The sequence below is a fragment of the Hypomesus transpacificus genome, chromosome 1 (genome assembly GCF_021917145.1).
Source record: "Hypomesus transpacificus isolate Combined female chromosome 1, fHypTra1, whole genome shotgun sequence".
NCBI lineage: Eukaryota > Metazoa > Chordata > Actinopteri > Osmeriformes > Osmeridae > Hypomesus > Hypomesus transpacificus.
The window spans coordinates 6,579,704-6,591,714 of NC_061060.1; the positions used below are offsets into that span (position 1 = coordinate 6,579,704).

At 42.2% G+C, this 12,011-nt stretch overlaps 1 protein-coding gene across 3 annotated transcripts; it reads right to left on the reverse strand.

Moving 5' to 3' along the window:
* Positions 1-488: 488 nt before the first annotated feature.
* Positions 489-7,388, reverse strand: LOC124467780. Of its 3 annotated transcripts, none has more exons than XR_006956120.1 (4): positions 7,198-7,388; positions 5,303-5,415; positions 1,013-5,084; positions 489-708 (listed from the first exon to the last, which is right to left on the reverse strand). XR_006956120.1 is itself a non-coding variant. In XM_047020212.1 (3 exons), the coding sequence occupies exons 2-3, from the start codon at positions 5,329-5,331 to the stop codon at positions 4,247-4,249; spliced, it is 867 nt and encodes a 288-aa protein (XP_046876168.1). In that variant the 5' UTR covers positions 5,332-5,415; positions 7,198-7,388; the 3' UTR covers positions 1,005-4,246. The 3 variants fall into 3 exon arrangements, 1 of the variants encoding a protein (XP_046876168.1); XR_006956121.1 differs by having other exon boundaries at positions 5,303-5,419; XM_047020212.1 differs by lacking the exon at positions 489-708 and having other exon boundaries at positions 1,005-5,084.
* Positions 7,389-12,011: the final 4,623 nt, after the last annotated feature.

Consider the following 12,011-nt stretch of genomic DNA (forward strand, 5'->3'; position numbering starts at 1 on the left):
AACAGTTAGTATCTCTGATGGAAGTGGGGAGGTGATTCCACCATTGGGGGGCCAGACAGGAGAAGAGCTTGGGTTGGGAGTGGGTGCTCTTGAGAGGTGGGGTCACCAGACGGTTGTCAGAAGAAGACCGTAGGTGGCGGGTGGGGGTGTAAGGCTGGACGAGAGACTTGATGTAGTCAGGTGCAGTCCCGTTCATCGCTCGGAAGGTCAGTACCAGGGTCTTGAATCTGATGCGGGCCGTGATGGGTAGCCAGTGGAGGGAGATGAGGAGCGGGTAGACATGGGTAGGTTGAAGATCAGGCATGCTGCTGCGTTCTGAATCCTCTGGAGAAAGCGGGTTGCACATGCTGGGAGACCGGCGAGAAGCGACTTGCAGTAGTCCAACTTGGAGAGGACGTGTGCTTGGACTAGCAGCTGGGTGGAATGCTCATACAGGTATCTCCTGATCTTCCGGAGGTTGTAGAGGGTGAATCTACACTAAGGTGAAATTCAGGAATGTGGGCCGTGAGGGTGAGCCTGTCATCCATGGTAACCCCGAGGTTCCTGGCAGATGATGAAGGAGTCAACGTTGCAGATCCCGGGTGAATGAGAGATTGTGGGAGATGGAGGGTATGGCTGGGATGATGAGAAGTTTTGTTTTGGCAAGGTTCAGCTGGAGGTGCTTGGTTATCCAGGCGGAGGTGTCTGTAAGGCAGACCTCGATTCTAGCTGAGATCCCCAGATCAGTAGATCCCCAGATCAGTCGTAGGGAACGACAGGTACAGTTGTGTGTCATCAGCGTAGCAGTGGTAGGAAAAGCCATGGGATACATGTTTAATAAGATACTACATCACCATAAATGGAAGAGAGAATTTTACAGACAGTGAAATTATTGAGCAAAATCTGAAATGTATTGATGAAATACAATCAAATTACAACATTCTTAGTTTTTTTTCATATTAAAGCAAACATAATTATCTACAAAAGAAAACTATGCTACAGTATGTAAAACATGTAATGCAGTGTTCCTCACCTGGCTCAACAAAAACAAACAAACTAAGCAAAACAAAGGATAGATTTTGACAAGTTTTCATTCACATCGCAATCAATGTTTTCATGTGACAAACATCTCAGAAAGAATCTCTGTGCATGGCGAGTCTAGGCCTGATACTGGTGTGCCATGATGTCATTGCATGCCTCATCCATGGCCTGGAGAAGGGTAACTTGTTCATGAGGGTAAAACCATTTAGTACAGTAATAACCAGATGATTCAAGCCTGATGCTGTTTTGGTCATTTCCTCTCAAGTGTGTGTTAATTTTTCCATGGGATTCCACCAGAAAAATGATTGTGTCATTCATTTTTTTCAAAGCCTCTGATTCCAAATGACTTGAGTGTGTGTGTATGCAAGTTTGCATACTGATGTGTATAGAAGTGTGTGTGCGCGTATGTGTGTGCACACACGTATGTGTGAGCAGTCATTACTCTTCTCCAACCCAAACGACTGATGTGTGTCTGGAGGATGACAGGAAGACAAGAATTCAGGTCATTTCCTCTCATTTCCTCACCACTTCTAACCTTGTTTAACTAATGACTATATTACTGTAAGACCTTCTCTACCGGCGTTGTCTGTGGTCACAGCTCTTCTTAATCCACAGTGTGAGAGCCAGCTGAGTAGACTGATCCACATGTGAACAGTTGTAAAATAGTTTTGCGTCAAAAAAGACTATAAGAAAAGGAGTTGTAGTAAACTGAGTTGTGGTAGTGTACTGAATGGGCATTATTCCGTATTTCTTGTCAAATGAGAAGTTAAAGTTACTGTAATTAGCTACAAAAGAAAACTATGTTACAGTACGCAGAACATGTACTGCAGTGTTCCTCACCTGGCTCAAAAAACAAGCAAAACAAAGGATTGATTACTGTCCTACATTTCCATCAACCCTGTTTTGAGGATTTGGCCACAACTTTCATCCACATCGCAATGGTAGTTTTCATTTGACAAACATCTCTGAAAGAATCTCTGGGCATGGTGAATCCTGGCCTGACACTGATGTGCCATGATGTAATTGCATGCCTCATCCATGGCATGGAAAAGGGTTACTTGTTCATGAGGGTGCCTATCGTACACCTTCCACCTCCATGTGGAGAAAAATCAAGTACAAAGCCGCAAATTGTGGATGGGCCGGAGATCAAGTGGAGCTGGTTCATGCAGGGTACGCGGGACATAGCGTGTCACTAGCAACTCATCATATCACACAGTCGGGACGCACATTTTTAGTAGGGCAGGCTATTTAATCAGGATATTGCTGCACTCTGCATTGCTTAGTGTGACACACGATGCTCTGTTTAATCTGCTGCCTCCGGCTCCCTGGCTTCCACCCTTGATCCGTGTGTTCATTTCGTAGGTGGGAATGCGTCGTTGCTCTCTGCCTCGGATGTCGAGACGTTGTCTCGGTTGGGTGCGGCAGGGAGCCACTGCGAGCAGAACCATTATGCCAAATTCAAGTATTACAATCATGTATTGTACCGTGTGAAATAAAGCATCAAGTAAATTATTACTACTGAGTCCTCCTGCCTGAACCATGCTTGCACCTATTGAGCATGGTGTCAATGGATCTCGTTATACTGAAACTTTCATTCTCTAAACTTTGAATATTGTTTGTCAGTTTCTATAAAACTATGCATTAAGAAGAATAATGCAACAGTTACTTTCATTTTGAGCAGTAGTATCAATTGACAGATCATTGTAATGTAAGGAAATGACAGACATTTCAGATGTTATGTGTGAATTGCATTTTTAAAATGGTGATACTTTGATGTTAAGTTGTGTCATTTTGAACAGATGATTATAGCTCAATTAACAAATGATCCAAGGTGTATGTGTATTGTATCCAAGCAATTGAAAATCGTGTTAGCGTTTTGAAAAATTTGCATTTTGATCATCAGTTGTGAGTTTTGTTTTGTGTCTAGAGTTTTGAAAACGGACATCTCTGTTTTGAAATTTGTATCAAAGCGATTGTAAAAAAACTGTATTCCATAACTGTAGGCATAACACCTAATGACTCCTTTACAACTTTTTAACCCTTTCATGTTTTCTCACTCTAAGTGGTACTATTGTGGTTCTTATGCATGGGTGCCTCTGCTGTGCATACATGTGTGTGCAGTACGTGCAGGGTTTTGTGCCTGTGTTAGTGTAATTGTTTGCGTGTGTGCATGTTTGACTGCCTGCATGCCTCACTGTGTTTGTGCGTGCAACATGGGTGTGTTTGTGTGCGTACGTGTCGCTTTTAACCTCATTTACACAACATAGTTCCTGCAGGGGTGGCCGGGTCTCCTAGATCGAAATATATGAGAGTAGGATGAAACAGAAAAGATCAGTCAGGAATGTACTGTTGTTTAGAGAGAAGATTACAATCTTTTTAGATAATTTCAGAGAAGCTATGTAACAAACGTTTGAAAATGTCAACTAAGGAAATGTTTTTAAGGTCATTAAAAGTTCATAATCTCATGAGGAGCTAAAGACAAAGAGTATGGCACATAACAAATGCCTGGACTTTCTCTAACATTCAGTTCTCATACAAAGTGATTGAGATTACCATCAATTGTGTGCTGTAAGACAAAATGTTACAGTAGTTCTCACATTCTTATCATAATGTCCTGGAGACTGTTTGTTCCACTAGAAGAAATTAAGGTTACAGTGTATATTTCCAGTCATGTTCTTCTTGGAAGAAGGTATCTCTGTTGGAATCCTTAACCTTTAACAAGTATAACCTCATTATGTACGTTTGATTCTCCCAGTATTCTCAATAAAGACCATTATTATTATACATTTTTATCATAGCGTTTATACTAACCACATCCAGTCCAAGCCCTTTTGTCATGCAACAAACACACACTCATATTCTAATACCACTAAAGCAACATGTCATCAAATAAGAAGAAAAGTAACAAATAATAAAGTTATTTGAATTTTTGTCAGACTTGCTTAAAATATATAATTAGTTGGTAATAAATTACTTTTAAATAACTTGATAGTAACATTCAATTTATGACCTAAAACATCCAAGAGGTCAAAAAGTCTTACCAAACACTTGACACATAAAACTGATTTAGTGTTCCATTGCACATGTAGAGATCCAAGTGGATTTGACCAGACTAAGCAATTTGGCAACCCCAGCATGACTTCAACATATCCGGTCCACACGGATCTCCTAGATTGTGGGAGGAATGACTCGAGGGCTGTTTAGAAGGAAACCCCAGATTGGGCTTCTAATGGAAGAAGCTCTTTCTTCTTTGTGGTTTGTTGTAGAGGACATCATAGTGAAGCCTAGCATTAGCCAACCACAGCACCACCCTCAGACAGGTCAAGGCAGTGTGGAAAGGTAGAACCAAAACAGTACAGGCCTGGAGGCCTGCAGCCGTACCCAGCGAACCAGTGTCAGAGTCTGGGAGAGATTGAAGGCCAGCATGACTCCCCAGGGCCTGGTAGAGCCAACAGGCCTGCAGAGCCAGGGGCTCCAGTAGAGCAAACACCCAGATAAAGGTGCAGGCGAGTCGGGCAAAATAAGAGGTCCGCACCCAACGTGTCTGCAGAGGCCAGTGGGAGACCAGAGAGGCCTCTAGCCCCAGCATTCCCAACAGTAAAAGAGAAGCCAGGTGGTGGGCATCCAGGAATCCTTGACACAGCATTTCAAGCTGCACCACAAAGCCCACCTGCGTCCCCAGGCCCACCTCCACTTCCAGACCCACCTCCTTCGCTTGGTCCCCCTCTGCCACCAGGCCCACCTGCGTCCCCAGGCCCACCTCCGTTCCCAAGCCCAACTCCATCCACAGGCCGACCTGCATGCCTAGCCCCAGTCCCCAGCACAGCAGCACCAGAGCATCAGTGAGAGCCAGCTGTCTCAGCAGGACAGTGCTGGGCTTGGTGGAGGTGTGAGGGGAACGGAGCAGCAGGAGAGCCTGCAGGCTGAACACGCACCCTACAAGCAGGGGGAGCACCGCACCAGAAGGGAACAGCAGTACGATCACAACCTTCATCAGGAGGAAGCGACGCAGGGTTCCGTGAGCGTCCCCTCCTGGCCCTTGACACCAGCCTGCCTGGAGCTGCCTGCCGAGACAATTTAAACAGGCATTAGTGTAAGGCACCTAATCCAGCCTGACTGCATTGATATCCTTGTAAAGGTACAGGGTATTTCAAGGTCAGACTTTGCTACTCTAGTGGAGAAATCGACACAAATCTATACATCAGTTTCTCATCAATTACTCTCAATCATACCTGTTAAACCTAACAAAGTAAATCCAATGATTCTGTTATCCATTACTAACCTGGTTAGAGTGAAGTGGCTGAATCTCATTCTGTGTCTTCCTGGTGCCCGGCTGGTTGAGCTGGTCACGTCTGTCTCTGTCACTGGTATTCTTGCTGCTGGTCTGGTGCGATCCTGTCTGGTGGCAGATGAGCTGGTGTGAATGGGAGTTGTTTCTCTCACTTCTGACTCAGGGTAGTGAAGTGTCTTGCATGTGCGTTTGGGACCTGTTTCAGCCAATCACTGCTTGGCAGTGTCATCCCGTCTAGTCTGGAAGAGAGCCAGACTTTTCTGTGACTCACAACAATATTGGGTGTTTGTGTGTGTTTGTCAGTGCATTTGTGTGTTTGTGCCAGAGAAAGTGTGTGTGTGTGTGTGTGTGTGTATCTTTCATGAGGGGGAGGACAGAGAAGATTCACAGCCCTAGGCTTTCCCTGTCTGATTCTGACATCAGCAGACATACTGCTATATGTGAGGCATTTCTAAATGTGTTGTGCCATTATGAGTCTGTGGTGTTATGGGGAGACATGCTTGACTGCTTTGTTCACACACACACACATACACACTCTGCTTTCCATTGTTTCAACACGTTGTCTGTGTATAGAAACTTACCAGAAAACACATGGCCTTCAAACTATGCAGTTAAAGCTAAACAATTCTCAGAATCACCTTAACAACATGACAACATGTTTACAGAGTGTGAGAGAGACCTGTGTGTGAGAGTGGGAGAGAGACCTGTGTGTGAGAGTGGGAGAGAGACCTGTGTGTGAGAGTGGGAGAGAGACCTGTGTGTGAGAGTGGTAAAGAGACCTGTGTGTGAGAGTGGGAGAGAGACCCGTGTGTGAGAGTGGGAGAGAGACCTGTGTGTGAGAGTGGGAGAGAGACGTGTCCGTTACATCTGTGCTGATAGAGACTTTGATGTCATGATGTTTCATGTGGGAGGAGCATAGTGAGTCAGACTAAATTACCCACCGCTCACATGGGTTTGGTTACCATGTCAAATGGCTTCCATTACCACACTGTTCAGTGTTGTTCTTTGACTCACTTTTACGAAACAATTTCATTAATCAGTATCTGCTCAGAACTAATAGTTCACTTACGTATGTGTGTGTTTTTATAAGGCCTCTTATGTGAGCTAGGTAAGCTCTCAAAGCTTTTAAGTCCACACATACTGAGCCAATACATTTAGAGGTGAAGTAAATTTGAAGGGGACTAAAAATTCTAAGGTTTTGAGATGTTAATTTGTTAAGTGGGTTACCACTGTGTCAAGTGCTTCTTGATCATTACCTGTGGTTACCTCATTTCCAAACAGACCAAGTGACTGAGAGTGACTCAATTAGGGCTTCAACAAACGATTATTAGAAAGATTATAATCTTTCTAATCTTTTGTAAGCAAATCTCTTAAATTAGGCAGCAGCCTATACGTATAACTCAATGTTTTAACAAATTGCAAAAGTTGAATAATCATTCAAAGCCTACTGATTAATCAGTGAAAAAATAAATGATTAGTCGACTATTTTTCACTGATTAATCATTAGGCTTTGAATGATTACCTATTCAACTTTGGCAATTTGTTAAAACGTTGAGTTTTACTTATTTTAACTAATAAATAAAACCAGGAAATCCCTTCAGCTTTGCACTTTGAGTAAACTGAACAGGACAATTTATTTTAGTCCAATTACTCACTGTTTTTCATTGAACATAACCCTGTTGTCTTACAAATAAAGCTCTTAATGCTGCTGCCTAATTTAAGAGATTTGTTTACATTCCTCGCGTTATGTCTGTAATGCATGTCTAACTGCTGTCTGTGGACATGTTGCTACGGTGTTAGTATTCGTGAAGTACTACGTAATGCGTTTTTATCAACTGGTGTCGATAACTGGCTATCTTAGTTCCAGCTGGAGCACACTCACTCACCGTTTCCAATTCCTTTCGTGTCGGGATATTTTCTTTTTAAATGTTGCAGCATGCACGTAAAGATAAAAAATAAAAAAAAAGATGACGGTAACGCTCAGACATTAGCTACTCTGCCGCTGAGAGATAATTTTCAGAAACCAAGAGCAGCAGAGATGTAGGTTGAGATAGATATGGGAACATCCGCTTGCTTTGACTAGTTCATCTTTCTGTGTATGTCTCATTTTCAGAATGACATGTTTCATGCGCATGCCATCTTTTGTAATATTTGTATTTCTATATTGTAAATTACGGCAACTTATTTTTTATTTTATTGTATATTTTATTCTAATTCCACTTGGTATTGCTAGTTTATGTACCCTTAGTATAGTTAGACCACATATTTAAATTTAAGATTCCTATATGTTTATTGTATGCACCTCCCTGCCAAAGCAAATTCCTTGTCTGTGCAAACTTTCATGGCGAATAAATCCCTTTCTGATTCTGTTAAGTATCGAGTCTAGGGCTGCAACGATTAGTCGACAACGTCGACAATGTTACGGCATGCAGATGAAACCTGTCATTCTGAGAATGAGACATACAGACAAAGATGGACTGAAATAGTCAAAGCAAGCGGATGTTCCGGAACATCCACGGCCCCTGTTGAATTGATCTCAACCTATAACTATGCTGCTCTTGGTTTCTTAAATTGGTCTTTCGCAGCTGCAGACCAAAACAGATCTGCAGTGTCAGAGTATGTCTGAGCGTTACTGTCATATCTTTAGCTTGTTCTCAATTCCCTTGAGCAAGACTCAAACACTGAACATCTTACAGTTTAAATGCATTGCATGAACAGATTTAATAACTAGGAATGCTTTTCCATTTTCACTTTAACACAGATTTTCTGCGAGTAAAACTATTCATTGCAATTCAACATTATTTCAGGAATTCTGGAAAAAGGAATTAAGATGAGGTAGAAAACAGACAGAAAAACATCTAGGTGCAGCAGCCATCGAGACCCAGACTAGTTATCAGATGGGTTGCCAGACATTCACTGCAATCTGTAAATGGACTGTGTTATGAAGATTTACAAAGCACAGCTGGATTTAAGTCAAATAATGAGTTCCAGGAGTTCCCGGTATGGGACTAATGTTTAAGCAGCCTGTAAACAAAAGTTTGGCAATGGTATTCCGTAGTAGGGCATGCTGTCAGATTCCCCTGTGTCACACTGAGAAAGGAAAGGAGAAAGAGGAGTTGTGAAGGGAAGAAAGAGGAGAGTACAATTCTTAAGTAAGGAGAGAAACTGTCAGTTACTGTTTGTAAGCTGCAGTGTTTGTTTTGATTGTGATACCTTTGTAGAGGGGATGTGAAAAGAACAGGAAATTAGCAGGCACAGCAATCCAAATAATAATGTTGTTCCGTCCCCTGAAAGAAATTATTGAACCATGTGAACCATATGGCACTTATTGTCTTTTTAGTGAATTGAGTTAGCAGACGCTCTTATCCAGTGCATACATTAATCAACATTTCAGTAAAAGTGACGGTTTTAGCCAGTAGGCTAATTTTCATCCGCAGTCCCTGGGCAGGTTACTAAAAATACAATACAGACAATAACAATACAGACAATCATTGAACAATGAACACACGCAGGCTAACATAGGACAAGCAAGACGTAGCATACAGATAGAGCAACATCATAGCATACGAAAAGCAACAAAACAAAATCCATAAAAGCAACAGTGTTTCCACACCTAACAAGCTACAGACAACATGGAAAGCGACAATACACAGCTGGGATTATGTTCACAAATCTGATTGACCTTTAGCCATGTTTTTTGAGAAAGTGTGATAGGTGGTGCAGTTTTGTGTGTCTGATGGCAGTGTATTCCATACATGGGAAGCTCTTACAGAGAAAGCGGATTTAAGGTGATTTTCCTTAGGGGAACTATACAGTCACCTCTAATGGCAGACCTTGTGGATCTGCTGCCATATGTTTGGGTATGTTAAGTTAAGCACTGAGTGGAGGGGGGGCCAGGCCATAAAGGATCTTGAAAGCATGTGTCAGTGTACAGCACAAGATTTTACCAACTCAGGAGCTCATGCTTTAAGGAGGATAGCGATGGACAGATGGATAGGACAGTGATGATGGCTGTTGGGCTTTCTATCAAGCACTTTGAGAGCCTGTTTGTAGACAGACTGAATAGGTTTTAATGTTGTACAGCAAGCTTGGGCCCAACTAGTCAAGCAGTATGTGGGGGAGTATCATAGATTTGAAGTGCAGTTTTGCTACCTCTCTAGTCAAACAATTTGTATGAATCGGAAATTAGCTAGATCAAATTTGGTTATTTGAATGACCTTCTTCACCTGCTTTCTAAAAGAGAGGTTGGAATCAAGTATGATGCATGGAGCTTCTCCTCTGACACAGTCATCACAGACATCTGACTCAGTAGCATCTGTTGCCCTCTTTGTGAAGAACATGCAGACAGTTGTTTTTCACATTGAGATGCAAACACGAGTCACTGAACCACTCAACCTGGACCATTACAGTAATGAGTTATTGTGCAGCTTGTTGTTTGCTCTTTGCATGCACATATATCACTGTATCATCTGCATACATTTGAACTTCAGGACAGACAGTACAGACAGAAGCCAGATCATTAATGTACAGGTTGAACAGGAGGGGCCCCAGTATTGACCCTTGGGGCACACCCACATCATAGCTAAGAGTGGGCGACAGCTCGTTGCTCAGTCTGACACACTGAGTTCTGCCTTCAAGGTATGATTTCATCCATCTCAATTGGGGGAAAAGTTGAACTTCGACAATTTTGTGATGAGAATCTCATGGTTAACAGTATCAAAAGCCTTCCTTAGGTCCAGAAACACAGCCCCAACAACGCCCCCTTTGTCCATCTTGGACTTCACATTTTTCAGAAGAAAGCAGTTGGCCGTTTCTGTGGAGTGTTTCGCTCCGAAGCCAAACTGCATGGAGTGTAATGTGAAGGGGGTGTTGTTGAGGTGGGAGTTGTTCTGCTACACACTTTTCAGCAACCTTTGACATCACAGGTAGTATTCTAATGGACCGGTAGTTACTTATGCGGAATAGTATGCTCTGTACCATTTACTATCAAACTCTCTATCCCTCCATAACACCCAGCACTTTTCTCTTGATCCAAGATTCAAGTGACTTACTCATGCAGCTTGTTTGGAATCTGATGGTTCAAACCCCTTACTGGAAATGAAATAATTACTATGAAATAATGAAATATAGCATTGTTGTACAGTAGAGCTTACAATAGTCATAATGTTGTTCTTTCTGAGCATTGGCTGCATTACCAAGTTACAGTTTAACCACTCTGCTCCATGAGTGCCTTCCCAGTGACCCACAAAAACCATATCCACACTTTTAATTGAGTTTACCCTTTCTCATTTCCACTGAAACATCCCCACTCCATTAGCTAAACACTGTATTTGCGGCTCATTATGAGTCAGAGGAAATGTACTGCCATAAAAGCATCAGTTAGGAAGAGTGGGTCTTTAGTGCAAAGACTGGTATAACTCCCACTGCAAAGTCTTCTGGGAGCATGAAACATGATGCAATATAGGACAGAATGTCAAACAGAAGTTTGGCTTTGAGATGAACCCAAACAAAACAATGGTCAAATGATGTTCTAGGCGTGGTTGTACTCCCACACTCAGGGACATGCACAGGCTATGGCCAAGGTTGCCCGGGCAACTGCCCGTTTGCCCTCGAGTCGAAGTGCCCCTCTGAAGAAAATAAATAAATAATAGTAAATTTAAACAGCTGCAGAATGTCATGTAGACCTAGATTTTAAAAATTGCCACCCTAAACATTTCCTAAAGTGGCCTTATTCACTTCCAATCGATAAGCCTATGGGCAACGAGAGTGGAAGTCACAAGGTGGAGGGGGGTATGCCCCCTACTCTGTTTACTCTGCGGTACTGCACGCGACTACCACATGAGCCTGCATTTTCTTGCACTTAAGAGACGGTCACGGTTGTTTTATTCTGTGTCGATGAAAACTGCTTTGACGTTGTCAGAAAAGATTAGTTTTAAGTTGTGGAAATGTATAACAAACGAACAATCATCATAAAGTTTTATTAAATCAATTAAAATGTTCATAAATCCAGGCTCAGTTTGCCACGTTTAGCCTAAATAATCAGATGGCTAGCTTGCCTACCAGACAACCAGCCCGTTATCACATGCTAATTTTTTGTTAGGTAAACCAAGCTACATGCTACATGCTCTTATGGTTCTTCCCTCTGGCACTTATTTTGGTTGTTCACAATATGTGCTTCATGTTTTGCCTACCTGCAATGTTTTTGGGGCTTATCTTGTTGTTATTATCAGTGACCTATGCACTTTGTAAAGTTCTCTCTTGGAAGTCGCTTTAGATAAAAGTGTCTAAATGAATACATGTAAATGCAAATAAACTTGCTGTGGTGTCAGAGTGAGTTTAGGGGGGTGAGTGTAGCCAATGTGAATTGGTTAACCTCACTCCTCAAACAAAATCATAAACACAATACTTTTGTTTTTGCCCCCATTTTTCATGAGCTGAAAAAAACTAATTTTGTTCAGTGTAGTATAGGGTAAGATGGGGTGTCTAGTCCCCTGGGGGTAACTACCCCCCCCCTCCTCCTCCCTCTGCCATCATCATTTTGGTATATTCTTGAAACGATTCTGAGGTAAATTAATGAAAAAACATGAACATCTTAAACAGCTCCAGATATTCAATGTACAAGTATCAAGGCCTTTACAACAATAATTAACTTGTTTAGAATGAAAATGTTGGAAATGCTTGGAGCCCACTTCGTTTTTAA